We start from the raw sequence: 21,001 nt of genomic DNA, 5'->3' as shown, positions 1-21,001 counted from the left end.
GCTGTGGGGATGGGAAGGGAGAGGTGGAGGAGCAGAGGGAAAAGGGGAAAATGAGGCTTTAGCTGCGGAGAGGTGAAGGGGGGATGGCAGAGGGAGTAGAGGGGGAAGAGGAGCTCAGTCTCTTTACCTCTTTACCGTACCTTTGTAGCAATAGTCAATGAATCAGGACGGACATTAGGTATCGAAATCCTAGAGGATAACCTTTCTTCTCTACTACTCGCCCGTAGTTAATTCCTACCCAGCTATCTGCAAATCATCAAGTCATCAACAAGCAGTACTCACCTAGTCAAGTCTTCTATGTCAACCAGCATGGCATCTTGTTCTGTGTGCAATTCATCCCTAATGAGAAGGAGTTGTACCAACTCTTCATTTAAGCCTGATGCCAAAGAAAAAGTTGGAACATTTTAAAATATAAAATGAAATCCCAGCCAACATGTCATCTGCCTTACTTCAGTACTATGCTGAGAACAGAAGCATGGCACATTTAAGAAATGGGAAGGAGCTCCTAGGTTTTACTTTCTGTGAACAAAAAATTGTGAGATGACTGGATTTAAAATCAAGATTTCAAGTGAGGGTCTTTTTGTGCTTATTATAATTATGTACTATTTATAGCTGTTACCATACTCTGCCACAGTGGGGGCTGTGGTTTACCAAGAATATGCAGCACTAAGATAGTAACAGAGACGGTATTTTTACTATCTGCCAAGCACTTTATTAAGCACGGAGAGGATACAAGATAATCGGATACAAGATAATCAGGTTGGACAAAGTCCCTGTCCCACATGGGGCTCACAGTCTAAGTAGGAGGCAGAACAGATATTAAATTCCCATTTTACAGATGAGAAAACTGAGGAACAGAGAAGTTAAGTGACTTGCCCAATGTAAAACAGCAGGCAAGTGGCAGGGTCAGGATTAGAAACTGGGTCCTCTGACTCCCAGGCCTGTGCTTTTTTCATTAGGCCATGCTGCTTCCCTTATAGAGAATGAATCTCATTTCTCTTGACTGAAAAAAATCTGATTATACTTTGACTTTCCACTAGAAAGTCGTTAAAATGGATTTTTACTTTTGCGGGCAAAAAGAAATCTCTAAATGTAAGAGAAAAAATGGAATTTCATTTTGAAGCTAAACCTCTCCAGCATTTCATTTCTTCACCCTCTCGTAGAAAAATTATTGTCATGCTGAGAATTTGGGGGTTATATTGATCTTGAAACCACTCATTGACGTTAATATAGATGACATGAATACAAGGTTTTGATGCTCAGGAACCCAAAACTGTACTAAAAATGTACTGGAAAAAGAGGTTTAGCCTCAAGTCTAGTGCCAAATCATTGTCACAAAACTAAAAATCTGTGGTAACTAAAACTGTGTTTTAGAAACGCAGCTTAGTTGAGAACTCTGGAAAATCAATTATAGAGAAAAAAAATCCATTTAAGATATCTGTTAAAGTTGGATGGTACGAAATTGTCCAGATTATTTGAAATTAAGAATATAATGTCAAAATACGCAAGCACTTTATTCATCCTTTACTTTTAGTGAAACGTGACTATCTTATGAAATTAACTTTACCGAGGTCGAGCTAGAGCATTTCTTTTGTTTAAAAAAAAGTAGTGCAGATTGACTTTTCTTTAAAACAGCCCCCTGCCCAATCCACCCATGCTAATTATCATTCATTCATTTAAAAATCTGTTTTGAGTGCTTGTGTGCAGAGCACTGTTCTAGGTCTTTGGAACAGTAGACTAAAGTGACACAGCCCTTGTTCTCTTGAGGTTTTCAATCTAACTGGGCCTTACCTAGATGTCAGACCCAGTGTGAGCTAAAAGTCTTGGGTTCCTCAACCATGATGAGTTAGCAATTACGTGGTTTGGCAGGAACAAAATGATTGTCTCAAGAGTACAATATTGTAGTACTTTAATCTTTTACATTTCTGAAAGAGCATGAAATTTATTCAAGGTTTTTTTCTTCTTAGATGAATGTACAATCAAGGAATGACTTCCTTTAGAAAAATCAATCATCACCCGCATAAAGAACCTCAAAGAAAAAGAAGTTCTCTTTTTCTGTGTTTCCCCCAAACAAGTACATATTACTTTAGCTCAGAGAATTTCTCAGGTTTCTTCTCGCTAACATGTCTCTGGGAAGAGCTTTGTATTAAGCTGCCTGGCAATGAGCAGAGAGCCACGTGCATGTAGATGTTTAATAAAAACTATTTCAGGATAATGAGGTCCCTTATACCCCTGCAAATTGTTTTCTGTAAAGAAATAATGAAGCCTTGTTCTCTGTCTCTATTATCATACATCAAGAAAGCCAGGAGAACATTCCGCTGAATTTAAATTCACAGATGGTTATGTTTCACATACAATTATCTAACTAAAGGCATTGTATTAAGAGAATCAAGGAAACGGTTTATACTTACTCTCTATTTGGGAGTGGAGATCATTGACTATCACTTGTAACTGCCCAATAGTCATGTCTCTCAAGTCAGCAGGCTTTAGGCTTCTTTTCATCAGGCATTCGCTTATATGAGGCATGTGTGGCAGCTAGAGATTCGTTGGGAAAAAAAATAAGTCTTTAAACAGAGCACGTGGGTGGCAAAAATACAGTGCTCAACTGTCACATGCAGGAGCACCTACATCAATCAATCAGGCAATCAATGCTATGTATTGGGTGATTACTGGGTACAGAGCACTGTCCTAAGCACTCGGGAGAGTATGATACAACAAAGTTGGTAGATATGCTCCCTGGTCATGAGGACCTTTCAGTCTAGAGGGGAAGGCAGACAGGAAGATAAATTACAGATATGGACGTAAGTGCTGTGGGTCTGAGGGTGGATATAAACAGAAGGAAACAGCAAATAGTACCAACATAAGCAATGATGTGTAATTCTGATTTTTGACATTTAAATGCACTTTACCAAACCAAATTATTTTGCCCTCTAATCTTGACTCATCATTTGAAAACCCAATCTGATTGATCTAGAGAAGGTCACTAGGTGATACCTCTCCATCCTTATTTGACAAAGGGGTTTTAAGGTCCTCACTCAAACCCGGTCTACGCAAGGCAAGCCTTTTCCCTATAGTGGCAACAAATAATAATGGTACTTATTAAGTGCATCAAGCACTGTGCTGAATGCTGAGGTTAGATATGAAATTCTGACTAAATATTCAGCTGTCACAGTCCAAACTCCACATGAAAAATCACTGAGACAAAGGGAAAGCAGGTGTCTGAGATCCAAAAGGGTTAAGTGACTTGCTCAAGGTCACAAAGCAGATCTGCATCTGAGCTAGGACTAAAAATTCCCTGGATTTCCTTTCGCTGAACAGTTTTATCTTCATGAAAGCAGGGAGTGAGTTAAAACCAATGCAGAGTGAGAACTTGGACAGCCGTGACGGGTGAGCACAAGGCTCTGCCCTGGAAAACTCCCCTGTATATATTCACCACAGTGCACTGAAGTGAAATGATCTATTTGAAAATAAATCCTATGGGAGAAAATTGGCTCACAGACTAATTTATGCTTCAAACATCTGTCTGCTGTTAAACGGACATGGCCTGAGAGAGCCAATGGAGCTGTCCTGATTTCCTCTCTGTCCATTTGGTAGCCAGAGCTTGGTCAATCAATCAATCGATCCATCAATGATATTTATAGAGTGCTTACTATGTGCAGACCACTGCACTAAAGCGCTTGGGAGAATACAGCGGAATTTGTGGACATGTTCCCTGCCCGTAATGAGTTTACTGTCAAGGGGAGATTTAATCTTACCAATGAGGTTGAAAAGGACTCATAAAAATAATTCTGAAAAGATGGTATACTTTCTTAAAGGCTAAATTAAGAAAACCTTGTGAGAGGTGATAATCTAGCAATTATAACTAGGATGAGGAGAATTGAATGCTATGAGTATTTTTTGAATATGATATTTTCCTTTCTTAAAATCTTGAGTCAGTGTTTTTCAAGAAGTAAGACCTAGCAGTAAAGAAAATAAACACAGCAAAATAAAAACCAAGACAGTCATAAACAAACTGAAGGTTACCTTTCTGGTTGGAGGTAACAGTCAAGGGCAAATAGCTGATGACTTTTTTTTAAAAAAACCCCAACAGATATTTGATTCACCAATTTTTGCCACTTACAAGATCAGCTACTGGAGATTTTTTCCTGTTCTGTTTCTCCACTTCTACTTGCATTTTGGCCATTGGTTTTGCCATTGCAAGGGCCATTTTGGCTTCAGCTTGCAGTTTCTTTTGCCTAGTGAGAAAATCCATATCATCTAGCGATTCAGATTCCTCTTCAGTAGTATCTCTATCAGAGTAGGAAGAGCTTTGCTTGCTCTGTAGAAATGAAAAACATTTTGTGCTTTTAGTTTTTCCCAGTTGTTTGGTAAATTTGGTATCATTTAGGAGTAAGTTGCCCTATTAATTCTACTCTATAATGCTGTACCATGAACTTGTCTTATATGTAGTCATTCATGGTTTGACCTAAATCCATCAATAGTATTTACTGAATACCTATTTACAGAGGACTGCACTATGGGCTTGGGAGAGTACAACTGAGTCAGTCAGTCAGTCAGGAGGTCAGTCAATCATATTTTTTGAGGGTTTACCATGCGCAGAGCATTGTACTAAGTGCTTGGGAGAGTACGCTATAGCAATATAACAAATACATTCCCTGCCCATAATGAGCTTATAGTCTAGAAGGGGAGACAGACATTATAAATAAATTTCAGGCATGTACAGAAGTGCAGTGGGGCTGGAAAGTGGGATGAATAAAGGGAGCAAGTCAGGATGACACAGAATGGAGTGGGAAAGAAAGAATGAAGGGCTTAGTCAGAGAGGGCCTATTGGAGGAGATGTGCCTTCAATAAGGCTTTGAAGTGGGGGAGAGTAACTGACTGTTGGATATGAGAAAAGAGGGTGCTCCAGGCCAGAGGCGCAGAACGTGGGCAAGAGGTTGTTGGGGAGATAGGCAAGATCGAGGTACAGTGAGAAGGTTAGAGATGATCCCTGACCTCAAGTAGTTTATGATCGAGTTGGGAGACAGAAAACAAAATGAATTACAGGTAGGAGGAAGCAATGGAGTACCAAAGGTAGAATGAGGGGCATGTAAGTGCTTTGGGAGAGAGGATGTGTGTCCCCAAGTTCTAGGGTGTCTGTGGCAGGTGTGGGAGAAGAGGGGGAGTTGGGGGTGGGAGGGTAAGGGCTATAGGGTAGGCCTCCTGGAGAAGATGTGATTTCCCAAGGACTTTGAAGATGGAGAGAAGAGTTGTCTAACCTTCTCACTCTACCTTGATCTCTGCTGGATGTGAAGGGGGAAGGAATTCCAGGTAGGAGGGAGGGTAACAGCAAGAGGATAGCGGCAGGTGAAATGAGAATCAAATCAATCATTCATATTTACTGAACACTTACTGTGTGCAGAGCACTGTATTAAACACTTGGTAGAGTACGATATAGCAGAGTTGGCAGTTACTGTCAAAGAAAACCTCACGGACTCTGTGTTGTGTTTAAGTGGGTAGGTCAGAGACAAGTTTATTTCTACTAGCGCGAGTAGGGAGCGGTGGTTGACAAGCAGAGTTTCTTCTACTAGTCAAAGTCAACCTAGCCTCATGCAAAACAGAATTCCTTAAAATGCAGTTGGTACAGCATCATCCGATCGGAGGGAACGATACATGATCTATAATATAAGACAAGCAGCAGTACATTTCTACTCAGGGTAACTGCTTGGCCCTGCATGGTTCTGAGGCCAGGTGGACAAATACCACTCTCTCACACTGATAAGCCGGCGAGGGGTCCCAATCAGGTTAAGGGAAGAACAGCTCCTTCCTGTCTCCACACCTTGGCATGACAAGTTCCTGATAAAGCAGACATTTGGACAGGATGCACAAAGGAAGAGAGGATACATGATGTGCCTGTTCTGTGTAAATGGCGGCTTGGCCAGACAAAATGGAGTCCAGGCCTAAAGGCCCATCATATTTCACCCCCTTGGTATTCTACCACTCCTAGGCACTCTAGTCACTGGAGTTGCTCCTGTTCACTTAAACAAGGTGGACATGAGACAATAAAACAGACCTAGAGGCAAAACAGCTCAGATAGGGCAGTCTGGAAAGTCCAGACCACTGTGCTACCACAACATGTTCCCTGCCCACAACAAGCTTAGAGTCTACAGGGGGAAACAAACGTTAATATAAACTGAATTATGGATATGCGCAAAAGTGTTGTAGGGTAGAGGGTGAGGTGAATAAAGGGAGTAAATCCTAGTGCAAGGGCGGTGCAGAAGGGAGTGGGAGAAGAGAAAAATGAGGGCTTAGATGGGGAAGGCTTCTCGGAGATGTTTTCAATAAGGCTCTGAAGGTGGGGAGAGTGAATGTCTGGTGGATGTGAAGAGGGAAGGAGTTCCAGGCTAGAGGCAGAATGTTGGTGAGGGTTTGGCAGTGAGATAGATGAGATGGAGGTACAGTAACTTCTATCTGTTGCCTAATTGTACATTCCAAGCACTTAGTACAGTGCTCTGCACATAGTAAGCGCTCAATATATACTAGTGAATGAATGAATAACTTTGTTGGCATTGGAGAAGAGAAGTGTGGTGGGCTGGGTTGTAGTAGGATAGTAATGAGTTGAGATAGAAGGGGCAAGGTGATTGAATGCTTTTGAGCTGATTTGTGAACAGGCAACTACTGGAAGTTTTTGAGGAGTGGGGAAACATGGACTGAACAGTTTTGTAGAAAAATGGTCTGGGCCACAGAGTGTGGTGTGGACTGAACTGAGGAAAGACAGGAGGCAGGGAGGTCAGCAAGGAGGTGGATATAGTAATCAAGGAAGGCTGGGATTAGTGCTTGGATTAACATGGTAGCAGTTTGAATGGAGAGGAAAAGGTTGGTTTTAGCAATGTTGAGAAGGTTAAACTGACAGGATTTGGTGACAGATTTGAATATGTGGGTTGGATGAGACAGATGAGTTAAGCATATTGCCAAGGTTATGGGCCTGTGAGACAGGGAGGATGATGGTGCTTTCTAAAATAATTTATTTATATTAATGTATGTCTCCCCTTCTAGATTATAAATTTGCTGTAGGCAGGGGATGTGTCTACCAATTCTCCTCCATCTCACCGCTGACCTCTCACCCACATCCTACCTCCGTCCTGGAATGTCCTCCCACCTCAGATCGGACAGCTAATTGCTCTCCCCCACTTCAAAACCTTATTGAAGGCACACCTCCTCCAAGAAGCCTTCCCTGACTAAGCCTTCCTCTCCTCTTCTCCCACTCCCTTCTGCGCCATTCTTACTTGCTCCTTCATTCATCCTCACTTTCTTCCCCACAACACATATGTATATACCTGTTATTTATTTATCTCTTTATTTATATTCATGTTTCTCTCCCCCTCTAGCTTGTAAACTTGTTGTGGGCAGGAATGTGTCTGTTGTTGTTATATTGTACTCTCCCAAGGGCTCAGTACAGTGCTTGGCAGACAGTAAGTGCTCAATAAATACAACTGAATGAATAAATGAACTCTGTTAAACAGTATTCTCTCAAGTGCTTAGTATAGTGCCTTGGACAAAGTAAGCGCTCAGTAAATGTGATAGATTGATTACGGTGATGGGGAAATGAGGGGGAGGACAGGGTTTAGGTGGGACTATGGGGACTCCTGTTTTGGATACATTAAGTTTGAGGTATTGATGGGACATCCAAGAAGAGATGTCTTGAAGGCAGGAGGAAATCTGAGACTGCAGAGCAGAGGGAGATCAGGGCTAGAGATATAGATTTGGGAATCATCCACACAGAGACGGCAGTTGAAGCCAAAGGAGCGAATGAGTTCTCCAAGGGAGTGGGTGTAGATGGATAACAGAAGCGGATCCAGAACCAAACCTTGAGGGACCACCCCCACCCCCATAATTAGGGGGTGGGAGGCAGAGTAGGAGCCCACAGAAGAGACTAAGAATGAACAGCCAGAGGAATAGGAGAAGAACCAGGAGAGAATAGGGTCAGTGAAGCCAAGCTTGGATAATGTTTCCTGGAGAAGAGGGGTGTTGCCTGGAAATGAGGCACAGTGAGTAGGTTGGCTGGAGACGAATGGAGTGGTGTGCACTGCGGTGTAGTAAGAGAAGAGCTCTGAGGGAGGGAGCTTATTGTGGGTCCTAAAGCTGGTGGTTACAAGTTTCTGGCCTAGTGGAAAGGGCATGGGCCTGTAAGCCCATCAAACGGCAGGGACTGTCTCTATCTGTTGCCGACTTGTTCATCCCAAGCGCTTAGTACAGTGCTCTGCACATAGTAAGCGCTCAATAAATACTATTGAATGAATGAATGAATGAGTCAGAGGACCTGATCTGATCCTGACTTACCACTTGCCTGCTGTGTGACTTTTTTTTTCCAGTGGTACTTGTTAAATGCTTACTCTGTGCTACACACTGTACTACGAGCTGGGGGTAGGTAGAAGATAACTGGGTTGGATACTGTCGGTCTCTATCCCACAGAGGGCTCACAGTTCTAATCCCCATTTTACTGATAAGGTGGCAGGCATGGAGAAGTTAAGTGACGTGCCCAAGTTCACCCAGCAGACAAGTAGTGGAGCTGGGATTAGAACCCAGGAGTCCTCTGACTCTCAGACCCATGTTCTTTCCACTAGGCTATGCTGCTTCCTATGTGACTTTGGGAAAATCACTATTTTCTCTGTTTCGGTTTCATCATTTGAAAAAATGAGAGATCAGTATCTGTTCTCCATCCTACTCAGACTTGTGGGCCAAGGACTGAGTCTGACCTGATTGTATCTATTCCAGTGCTTAGCAAATAGTAAGCGCTTAACAAACACCACATTTACCATTATTATTATTGCAGACAGAAATAGGTAGCCAGTGTAGGTTTGCAAGGAATGGGGAGATGTACATCTAATGGTGTCTTAATAATAATAACTGTGGTATTTGTTAAGTGCTTAGTATGTGCCAGGTACTGTACTAAGCGCTGGGGTGGATACAAGAGAATTGGGTTGGATATAATCCCTGTTCTGCAAGGGCCTCACAGTCTTAATCTCCATTTTACAGATGAGGGAACTGAAGTACAGAAAAGTGAAGTGATTTGCCCAAGGCCACACAGCAGACAAGTGGTGGAGCAGGGATTAGAACCCATGACCTTCTGACTCCCAGGCCTGTGCTCTATCATGCTGCTTCAGAAACCTGAGTAAAGTATGGTCTGGAGTGGGGAGAGACTGGGGGCAGAAAGATCAGTGAGGAGGTAAATGCAGTAATTAAGTCTGCATATGATGATAATAATAATGGTATTTGTTATGCACTTACTATGTGCCAAGCACTGTTCTAAATGCTGAGGTGGATAACAAGGAAATCAGGTTGGACACAGACCCTGTCTCACATGGCACTCACAGTCTTAATTTCCATGTTACATACAAGGTAACTGAGGCACAGAAAAGTTCATTCATTCTTTCATTCAATTGCATTTATTGAACACTTACTGTGTGCAAAGCACAGTACTAAGCACTTGGGAGAGTACAATAGAACAACAAAAAGACCCATTCCCTGCTCCACAACAAGCTCACAGTCTAAGAGGTGACTTGCCCAAGGTCACAGAGCAGACAAGTGGTGCAGCTGGGATTAGAACCTAGATCCTTCTGATGGCCAGCCCCATGCTCTATCCACTAGACCATGTCACATCTCGTGCCTGGACAGGGTATGGTGATATTTAGGATGGAGATGGAGAGGTGGAGTCTGGAAATGTTGTGCAGAAAGACCTGGCAAGATTTGCAGACAGACAGAGAGAGAAAGAAGTAGAGGGTAAAGCCATGGTTATAGACTTAAGAGACAGGGAAGATGGTGGAGTTGTGGCAAGTGTGATGGGAAAGTTACGTGGAGATGAGGACTTGGGAAAGAAGATAGAGTTCAGTGGTGGCCATAATGAGCTTGAGGCTATCCAATGTAGAGATGTCCTGGAGGCAGGAGAAGATGTGAGATTGCACAGGTCAAAGGTAAGGACTAGCAAGTTAGATAATACTCATTTGCTCAGGGTGAAAGTTGAAGCTGTGGAAGCAGAAGAGCTTTCAAGAGAGCGAATGTACATTGAGAAGAGAAGGGGACCGAGAAATGAGACTTGAGAGACAGACATAGGAAATGGAAGCCAGAGGAAAAACCAGAAGAAACTGTGAAGAATTGGCAGGAGATGTATGAGATCCAGAACTGAACTGGGCCAGAAAAACTGAAGCCTTGATAATGTTTCCAGGTTAAGGGGACGTGCGTAATGACAAAAACATCTGAGAAGTCAAGGGTAATTAGGTTGGAATACAGTCCATAGATTTTTGATGATGATGATGATGATTTGGCAGGTAGAAAGCCATTGGTTAACCTTGGAGAGAGCTATCTCAGTGGAGTGAAGAAAGAAAAAAATGGACTGTAAACTTTGGAGGCAAATATCATCAATCACCACCCTCATCAACATATGTCAACATTATCAACATATAGAACTTGACTATGGATTTGGGAGGCATACAGAATAAAAGTTAAGATACAATCCTTGGCTTTGAAGAGCTATCAATCCAGAACAACAAAGAATTCCTCCAAATATGAAGTTAACAGGGCCATAGGGACATAGGCCTTTCGTAAGACCTTCTGTTATTACAGCTCAGTACGAACAGTGAATAAGGAAAATAAAGCCATTAACAGCTTACAAAAAAAGGTGTTACACCTTGAATCGTGATGTCAAATTTTAGAATAACCAGATGTATCAATTATAAAATGTGGTGCTGGAGTGTGGCTAGGGTATAGTTTAACAAATGAACTTTTCAGGCAGCCTAAGATTAAACAACTAGGCTATTTTCCTGCTTGTCAATCAATCAATGGCATTTATTGAGCACTTACTGTGTGCAGAACACTACTATAAGCTTCGTCGTCTTTTGAAAGCATGGATGGAAAAGGACAGGGCTTAATTCCAATGGACCCATTATAATCGAGTGAATATTTGCTGAAGATAACCAGAAGTTTTACTATTTGCACAGTTTCCCTCAATTCATAGATAAAGCAACAAGACTCTGGTTATGTCTAGTTCAATTATCAGGAAAATTGTATCTCTTTGGACAATCATAATTTGTGAAAAGGCAAGGTATAGTGCTCTGCAGTTATGCTTCTTTGCCCTGGGTCAATATATATTATTTCAGATTGATTCCGTAGAAAACCAATTCCTTGGGGAAAGATCCTTGTTCAGCATAATCTTTTTACCAACAGTTTGGCTGAAGTTTACAAAATAAATAGTTAAAGCCTATGTCCAACTTTCAGTTATTCTCTAAGATGAATGGTATCACTATATTTTCTCTATTAATTCTTACTCTAAATCACAATTTGCTTGCCATCCTTTTTGGTTTATGTAATTTCCAAGAAGTCTCAATTTTATGAACAGAAAAAACTCTAGTAAATATTTACTGTGAAAATGATCTTTATTAATAAGCATCTTTGTGAATTTCCATTTGTAAACCCAGTGGACTTACCATGGGAGACAAAGGGGTATCCAAACTTGTTTCAGTCTTACTGTCATCAGCATCACTATCTTTATCACTGCCGCTGTCGTTCACAAAACAAATCTGTAGGTTCATCCCACTTTGTAGCCTAGACAGAAAGAAATATGGTATTAACTGACTGAAAATGTACTTGCTCTGAGGCTTCTAAAACAGTGCCCTAACCCCAGAACTATAATCTACAGCATAAGCATTTATTAAATGCCTATTTGGGCATAGTATTGCGCCACGACAGAAGCAGTATTAATCGATCAATCATATTTGTGGAGTGCTTATTCTATGCACAGCACTGCACTAAGCACTGGGGAGAGTAAAAACAACAGATTTGGTAGACAAGGAGATTACGATATTATTTTTTGACAGTTAACATGGGCAGGGTACGGTTAAAGGTTTAGACTGACTGGGCTGAACCCCAAGACCCATCCTCCTCAGGGGACCCCCTAGGTACTGACCAACAGCATTCTTATATCTGGACACTGTGCCTGCTGTTGGGGGCTAAAAAAGTCCTCTAGCAAAGTAAGAGAGGCAAGCCTGAGCACAGGGCTTCCAGGGACCCAGAAAAGGGCAAAATCAATCAATCAGTCAATGGTATTTATGAGCATATATCAATCAAGAGTATTTATTGAATGCTTACTATGTGCAGAACACTGTACTAAGTACAACACAACAGAATTAGCACATCCATTCACAGTAAGAGCTCATAGTACAGAGGGGGGGACAGATATTAATATGATTAAATAATTTATAATATATAATTTAAAGATATGTACATAAGTGCTGTGGGGTCAGGAGTGGGGTGAACATCAAATGTCTGAAGGTCAGAGATTGAAGTGCACAGGTGACACAGAAGGGAGAGGAGCCAAGGAAAAAAGGGCTTAATCAGGCCTATTGGTGGAGATCATAATAATAATAATAATCATAATGATGGCATCTGTTAAGCACTTACTATGTGCAAAGCACTGTTCTAAGCTCTGGGGAGGATACAAGGTGATCAGGTTGTCCCACGTGGGGCTCACAGTCTTAATGCCCATTTTACAGATTAGGTAACTGAGGCACAGAAAAGTTAAGTGACTTGCCCAAAGTCATACAGCTGAAAGTGTCGGAGCCGGGATTTGATGTGACCTTAGTAACGCTTTGAAGGTGCAGAGAGTGGTGGTCAGGTGTATAGGGAGGAGAAGGGAGTTCCAGCCTAGGAAAGGGAACGCCGCAAGATACAGTGCTTAGAACAGTGCTTTGCAAATAGTAAGCGCTTAATGAATACCTCCATTATTATTATAGACGAGGTTAGGGCACAGTGAGTTAGCTGGATCCACAGAAGCAGAGTGTGCGGGCTGGGCTTGTAGTAGGAGATTAGTGTGGTGAGGTAGGATGGGGCGAGATGATCGAGTCTTTAAAGCCAATGGTAAGGAGTTTCTCTTAGATGTGAAGGCAGAAGGGCAGCCACTGAAGGTTCTTGCGGAGAGGGGAGACATGGACTGAACGTTTTTGTTGACTGACGATCCACACAGCAAAGTTAAGTACGGATTGGAGTGAGGAGAGATGGGAGGCTGGGAGGTCAGCGAGAAGGCTGTGTATTGTGTGCAGAGCACTGTATTCAGTGCTTGGGAAAGTACAACAGAGTTGGTAGGTGTGATCTTATAGTCTAAAGGGGGAAACAGGCAAAATAAATTAGATACAGAGTATAGGGAAATGTACATAAGTGTTACGGGGTTGAAGGCGGGGTGAAAATCAAGTGCAAAAGTATGCATCCACTGAGTTCCCACTGCCCCACGTGCCCCACGTGCACAGCCTGCTAGGCAAAATTGACTCAGCCTTGTCACACACTCTGTTTTAGAAAAGCATCTCACACAGTTTAAGGGGTGAATACATGCATCGTCAAAGTCTTCTATTTCTCTTTTTCTTTTACATGCTTGTAGTGCCAAGGCTCTTCAGAAATACATGGCACTGCCTGTTAGTCAAATGAGGAGCATATTTCTGGAGAAGCAGGACTTATTTTTTTTCATGGTATTTGTTAAGGGCTTACTATGTGCCAGGCCCTGTACAAAGCACTGAGGTAGATACAAGACAGTCAGGTTGGACACAGTCCCTGTCCCACATGGGACTCACAGTCTTAATCCCCATTTTACAGATGAGGTAACTGGGGCACAGAGAAGTAAAATGCCTTGCCTAAGGTCACGCAGCAGACAAGTGGAGGAGCCAGAATTAGAACCCAGGTCCTCTGACTCCCAGCCCGTGCTCTTTTCACGAGACTATGTTGTTTTTCATGACACAATTCTTATTATTTTTCTGATTATTAGGTTAAGAATGCGATAACGCCAGGCTTCCAGAGTCTTCTTGGTGAAAGGTGGCTCGCTCCAAGTGAGAAGGTCTTCTGGGAGGACAATTTACTGATCCTCCCAATAAGCGGTCAACACTGAATCGTGGGCAGTCCTCTCAAAGTGATGGCCTCTGTCACCTACAGCCACCATGCTGTTCCAAGGGACTAACCAAGGTGACAGCTCTGAGTGTTGGGGCTTTGAGAAGCGGCATTGGAGGCTGGCCATTGGCCAAACCTCTTCCCCATAACATATTTTCCATTCTGCCTCATACTCTAGTCAATGGTGTCGGGAACATTTATTCAGCACCCACTGTGAGCAGAGCCTGTGTTATATATAACCACTTTCTGACTAGATTACAGATTTGGAGGGCAGGGATGTGTCTACCAACTCTAGTATATTATACTCTGTCAAATGCTTAATACAATGCATACAATAAGAACTCAATAAATGCCACTGATTGACAGACTGATTTCCCCTTTTCATTAAGTTTTCCAGGATATCAACTCCTGAAACAGGTTGAGACCTAGTCCTGCCTTTTGCAAACAAAAGTGCCTTTTAAATTTATTTCTAAGGATAAACTGATTTATATACAGGTGGCTCTTTTTTTCTCTTTATTGTTTGTTATGTGGTTACTCTGTGCCAGGCACTGTACTAAGCACTGGGGTAGATACAAGATAATCAAGTTGGACACAGTCTATGATCCCTCATGGGACTCGCAGTCTTAATCTCCATTTTATAGATGAGGCAACTGAGGCACAGAAAATAAAAGTGACTTTCCCAAGGTCACACCGTAGACAAGTGGAGGGGCTGGGATTAGAACCCAGGTCCTCTGACTTCCCATGCCTGTGTTCTATCTGTAAGAAGCAGCGTGGCTCAGTGGAAAGAGCCTGGGTTTGGGATTCAGAGATCATGGGTTCTAATCCCGGCTCTGCCGCTTGTCAGCTGTGTGACTTTGGGCAAGTCACTTAACTTCTCTGTGCCTCAGTTACCTCATCTGTAAAATGGGGATGAAGACTGTGAGCCCTATGTGGGACAACCTGATTACTTTGTATCTCCCCCAATGCTCAGAACAGTGCTTGGCACACAGTAAGCTTTTAACAAATACCACCATTAATAATGTTGGTATTTGTTAAGCGCTTACTATGTGCAGAGCACTGTTCTAAGCGCTGGGGTAGACACAGGGGAATCAAGTTGTCCCACGTGGGGCTCACAGTCTTAATCCCCATTTTACAGATGAGGTAACTGAGGCACAGAGCAGTTAAGTGACTCGCCCACAGTCACACAGCTGACAAGTGGCAGAGCCGGGATTCGAACCCATGACCTCTGACTCCAAAGCCCGTGCTCTTTCCACTGAGCCACGCTGCTTCTCACCATTATTATTATTATCCACTAGGCCACACTACTTCTTACCTCCTTAGTTTCTTTCACTGGCTTCTCTTCTGCCCCCCATCACCTAACTGAGGGTCCCTCAGGACTCACTTTTGGATCTCCTTTTATTTTCTGTTTACTCTCACTGACATGACTTCACTACCATTTCTAGATTGGAATGATCACATATCTACTTTTCCAGCCCCAACCTCGCTCCTCTGTAGGCTAGCATCTCCCCTGCCTTCAGGACATCTCTACTTGGATGGCACAGTGACACCTCAAACTGCACATGCCCAAAACAAAATTCCCCATCTTCCTTCCCAATCCCATTTCTCCTCCCCGACTTTCCCTTTCCTGTAGACACCATCATCCTCCCAGTTTCTCAAGCCCACAAACATGGCATTAGCCTTGACTCCACTCTCTCCTTGCATTTGTATATTCTTGTCAGTCATTAGGTCTTGTTAATTCTATCTCCATAATATCTCCAGAAACTACCCCTTCCTCTCTATCCAACCTGCTACAACACTGGTCCAAGCACCTGCCACATCCCTTCTCAATCAATTAATCGATTGATGGCATTTATTAAATGCCTAATGTGCGCCGAGCTCATTTAAGAGAGTACAATACAGTAGAGTTGGCAAGTAGCATCACTGTCAACAAGGAATTTACAGCCTAGAGAGGGAGACAGACATTAAAATAAGTTACAGATTGGGGAAATGGTATATGGCCTTCCAAATGTGGTCTCTGGAAGGCCAAATGACTTGATTTAGATGAGCATATTTTCAACATATCATCAGGAGGACTTATTCTCTGGAGAAGATACTAATGATAGGAAAAGTCCAGGAAAACGTGGAAGAGTCAGACCAGCAGCTAGATGGATAGAAACCATAACAAGGATAATGGAAGAACCGTTAGTAAGGTTATGGTTTATGGCAGAAGATGGGACGTTGTGGGGAAAATATATCCATAAAGTCGCTGTGAACTGGAAATGACTCAACGGCATTTGATAATAGGGGAAATGGTAGAGTATAAGGATATACAGTCCTCTACACTGTAAGCTCACTGTGGGCAGGGAATGCCACTGTTCATTGTTGTGTTGTGCTTTCCCAAGCACTTAGTACAGTGCTCTGTGCACAGTTAGCACTCAATAAATATAACTGAATGAATGAATATGAGCATAAGTGCTGTGGAGCTGGGGGTGGGGTGTATATCAACAGCTTATGAGGTACAGACCTAAGTGAATAGGTGTCACAGAAGGAAAGGGCAAATAGTGAAAATGGGAGCTTAGTCGGTTTGAAGGCCTATTGGAAGAGATGTGATTTTCTTAGGGCTTTGAATCTGGGGACAGTGGTTCTCTATTGGATATGTAAGGGGATGGATTTCCTGGCCACAGGGAGGATGTGTGCAAGGGGTCAGTGGAGAGACAGATGAGACTGGGATACATTGAGTAGGTTAGCATTGGAGTAAAGTCTGTTGAGTGGTTTGTAGTAGGAAATCAGTGAGATAAAATAGGAGGGGAATAGCTGATTGAGTACCTTAAAGTTGATGGTAAGGAATTTCTCATTGAAACACAGTTGGCTGGGCAAACTTTAATCAATCTACTGAATTTACGGAGCGTTTACCGTGTGCAGAGCACTGTACTAAGCACTTGGGAGAATGCCACACAACAATTTAACAGAACCATTCCCTGCCCCCAACGAGCTTGCAGTCTGGCGGGGGGACAGACATTAAGATAAATTAAGGATACGTACACGAGTGCTTTGGGGCTAGCAGGGTGGTGAATAATGATAACAAGTCAGGGCGACACTAAAGGGAGCGGGAAAAAAAGAAATGAGGGCTTAGTCAGGGAATGCTTCTTGAAGGAGATGTGCCTTCAATAAGGCTTTGAGGTGGGGAGAGTAATTGTCTTACGGATATGAAAAGGGAGGGCATTCCGGACCAGAGGCATGATGTGAGCAAGAGGTTTGTGGCGAGATAAACAAGCTCGAGGTAGAGTGAGAAGGTTGACATTAGAGGAGTGAAGTGTGCAGGCTGGGTTAAAGTAGGAAAGTAATGAGGTGAGGAAGGAACGGGCAAGGTGACTGAGTGCATTATAGCTGACGCTAAGGAGTTTCTGTTTAACGCAAAGGTAGGTGGGAACCCGCTACAGGTTCATGAGGAGTGGGGAAATGTGGACTGAATGTTTTTGTAGAAAAATGATCCAGGCAGCAAAGTGAAATATGGGCTGGAATGGGGAGAGACAAGAGTCTGGGAGATCAGCAAGGAGGCTGATAGAGTAATCAAGACAGAACAGGATAAAATATTAAATTAATGTAATAGCAGTTTGGATGGAGAGGAAAGGGATGGTTTTAGCAATGTTGTGAAGGTTGAACCGACAGGATTTACTGATGGATTGAATACATAGGTTGAATGACAGAGAGGAGTCAAGGATAATGCCAACTTTACGACCTTGTGAGACAGGAAAGATGGTGGTGCTGTCTATAGTGATGGGAAAGTTATGGGGAGGACAGGGTTTGGGTGGGAAGAAAAGAAGTTCTGTTTTGGAAATGCTAAGTTTGAGGTGATGTCAGGATATCCAAGTAGAGATGTTTTGAAGGCAGCAGGAACTGTGAGACTGCAGGTAGGGAGAGGGATCATGGCTGGAGATGTACATTTGGGAATCACCCGCATAGAGGAGGTAGTTTAAGCCTTGGGAGCGAATGATGGAGAATAGATAGGTGTAGATGGAGAATAGAAGGGGACCCAGAACTGAGCCTTGAGGGATTCCCATAGTTAGGATACGGGAAAGAGGAAGCCTGTGAAAGAGACTAAGAATTAGTAGCCAGAGAGATAGGAGTACAAGGAAAGGATAGTGTCAGTGAAGCCGAGGTGGACAATGTTTCCAGAAGAAGGGGGTGGTAGACAGTGTCAAAGTCAACTGAGAGGCTGAAGAGGATTAGGATGAAGTCTAGGCTGTTGAATTTAGCAAGGAGGAGTTCATTTGTGACCTCTGAGAGGACAAATGAAAGCCAGTTTGAAGGGGGTCAAGGAGATAATTGGAGGAGAGGAACATGAGACAGCAGGAGTAGACAACTCGTTCCAGGAATTTGGGGATGAATGGTAGGAGGAAGATAGGGCAATAACTGAAGGGAGACATGGGATCAAGGGAGGGCTTTTTTAGGATAGGGGAGACATGAGCATGTTTGAAAGCAGTGGGGAAGATGTCACTGGAGGGTGAGCAGTTGAAGATGGTGGTCAGATACAGAAGAAGGGAGGGGGCAAATGTTTTGATAAGGTGTGAAGGGATAGGGTTGGAAGTGCAGATGGAAGAGGTGGATTCTGAGTGAAGGCAGGAGGTCTCCTCTTGAGATACTGCTGGGAAGGACAGGAGAATTGAAGAAGGGGCAGGAGGAGGAAGGGACTGAAGAGGAGCAGGGGAGATTTCAGGGCAATTACAACTGACAGTTTCAGCTATCTCAATAATGTAGGTATCCAGGTTATTAGAAGCAAAGGATGGGAGAGGCTGGGGGCAGGGGGTTTAAGGAGAGAGTTTGGAATAACTGACGAGGGCAACGGGCATGAGTGTCAATAAGGATGCAGAAATAATTCTGTTGGGCAGAAGAGGGGGGCAGAGTTACTGCACAGAAGGATAAACTTGAAGTGGATGAGGCTGGCTTGATAACTAGACTTCCATCAGCAGTGCTCTAAGGCTCGTGCACAAGCGTGAAGGAAGCAGACTGTGGAGGTGAGCCAGGGTTGTAAGTTAGTGATACAAGATCAACAGAGGGATGGGGGAGCAAGAGAGTTGAGTTCAGTAGAGAGAGGGGAGTTGAGGGCGTCAAGCTGGTCATCAAGGGAAGGTAGTTTGAATATGGAGGCAAAATGGGGCAAGATAACTTGAGTAAAGTGAATGTGGTCAAAAGATCAGAGGTTGCTGTGAAGGAATGGGACCTTTGACAGTTTTCTGAAGAGCAAGGAGACATGGACTGAATTTTTTTATTTTTTTTTTAGAAAATTGATCTGGGCAGCAGAGTGAAGCAATGGCTGGAGTGGGGAAAGAAAGGAAGAAAGGAAATCAGCCCTGACTACTGCACCAGCCTCCTAGTTGACCTACCCTTTTCAGCCTCTCCAGGCTATAATTCACTAACCTACCTGGATCATTTTTCTAAGAAGTCATTCTGCATGTGACTCAGTTGGCACTCAGTTCATTCTCTCTCTCATCTGTCTGCATTCCAGCCTGTCTGGACCTGCTCTATGCTATTCTCTAGGCTGTAAACTCGTTGAGGGTGGGGGAATGTGTCTATTGTTGAATTGTACTTTCCCAAGTGCTTAGTACAGTGCTCTGCACACAGTAAGTGCTCAATAAATACAGTTGAATGAATGAATATTGCTAAAAAGTCCCAAGAAGGTGAAGGGTTAGGGAATAAAAGCAAAGCAATGAGACCCTGATGGCAGTGTGAATGAATTATTTAAGTAAGTAAAATAGAAATGTGAGAAAAAAAGAGTCAAAGAACCCCAACAAACCAACCCCAGACTCAGATGACAATGGAAATATGCAACTGTCTGTAAAATATTCTAAAATTAGCACATGAAAACAACAGAAGAAGAATGGAACCACCCAGGAAAGATAGGAGAAGAAAAAATGAATAAACTCTCTCATACATGCTCCTCTGAGGCAGGGGCAGAATTCTGGCAGAAAATGGATTCCATGTGATAGCCATCAGGGTTGAGGGGCGAAAAGGGTAAAATCTCTGCATAAATTGGCAATTCCCGTTGGGGTTCTCGAGGAAAAGAATCAGTGAAAATGGAAGGATTTAATAGTAATGTGAGGATGATTTCTCTGGCGGAAATTCAGGAAATCTCACTTCAGCACCACTTTATCCCTGTGGGAACACAGGAGACCATACAGGGTGAGGCCTATAATTCCTTTATTCTTCTTTATAGGAGTAATAACCGAAAAGGACATTTACAATACAACAGGGTAAAGTTAAACGTCTTAAAAGGGGCTCAGGTTTTAAGGAGGATTTGTTTGCTTTCAAAAGGGCTCAGAGACTCAGAGCTTTATCCATGGCTCTAAAGTGAAAGTGAATCTGGCACACTCCAACCTCCCCTAGCAGCTGTTTGGACTGAGTGGGCCCATTATTCACTCACTCATTCATTCATCAATGGGAGCTACAGAATGCTTTCTGTGTGCAAAACACTGTATTAAGCGCTGGTAAAGAGTATAATAAAGGACTGATCTGATGCGGTCTAAGACGGGGGTGGCGGGAGATTGGTGACAGGCACAGGAAGAAGCATAAGGATGCAAGGACAATGGTAAATACATTAGGAGCTCCTAAAAACTGCAGCTGAAGGGCTCCCTTACGTTATGTCTCAGGCAAGGCTGTTCAGAGTCCAGTGAGCACAATAAACTTAGGCAGAGTCGGCCCACTGTTCCCAAGTTTGTAGTGATATCACCATTTATTATGCTTGTGGTACAGTGAATAGAATCAATCCATCAATCAGTGGCATTTATTGAGCGCTTACTGTGTGCAGAGTATTGTACTAACCGCTTGGGAGAGTACAGTACAACAGAATTAGCAGATATGTTCCCTGCCCATGCTGAGTTTACAGTCTAGAGGGGGAGATGGACATTCTTTACCCGTAAATAATTTATAATATAGGATTTAAAGATAGGGACATAAGTGCTGTGGGGTTAGGGGGTGGGGTGAATATCAGATGTCTAAAGAGCACAGAGACAAGAGCACAGATGATGCAGAAGGGCAAATGAACCAAGAGCACAGAAGATGCAGAAGGGCAAGTGAACTAGGGAAAAGAGGGCTTAATCAGGGAAGGCCTCTTGGAGGTGAC

General features: G+C 43.0%; 1 protein-coding gene across 1 annotated transcript in view; it reads right to left on the bottom strand.

Annotated features, from left to right (window-relative positions):
• Positions 1–21,001, bottom strand: part of LOC100075826 (IQCJ-SCHIP1 readthrough transcript protein) — a 759,724-nt gene that overhangs the window by 7,134 nt on the left and 731,589 nt on the right. The window contains 4 exon segments of the mRNA XM_029073274.1: positions 283–376; positions 2,412–2,535; positions 4,121–4,318; positions 11,460–11,577. Coding sequence (XP_028929107.1) covers positions 283–376; positions 2,412–2,535; positions 4,121–4,318; positions 11,460–11,577 — 534 coding nt within the window.

The sequence above is a fragment of the Ornithorhynchus anatinus genome, chromosome 1, assembly GCF_004115215.2.
Source record: "Ornithorhynchus anatinus isolate Pmale09 chromosome 1, mOrnAna1.pri.v4, whole genome shotgun sequence".
Lineage (NCBI taxonomy): Eukaryota > Metazoa > Chordata > Mammalia > Monotremata > Ornithorhynchidae > Ornithorhynchus > Ornithorhynchus anatinus.
The sequence above is the reverse complement of the archived record's forward strand: the minus strand, read 5'-3'. Positions and strand labels throughout refer to the sequence as shown.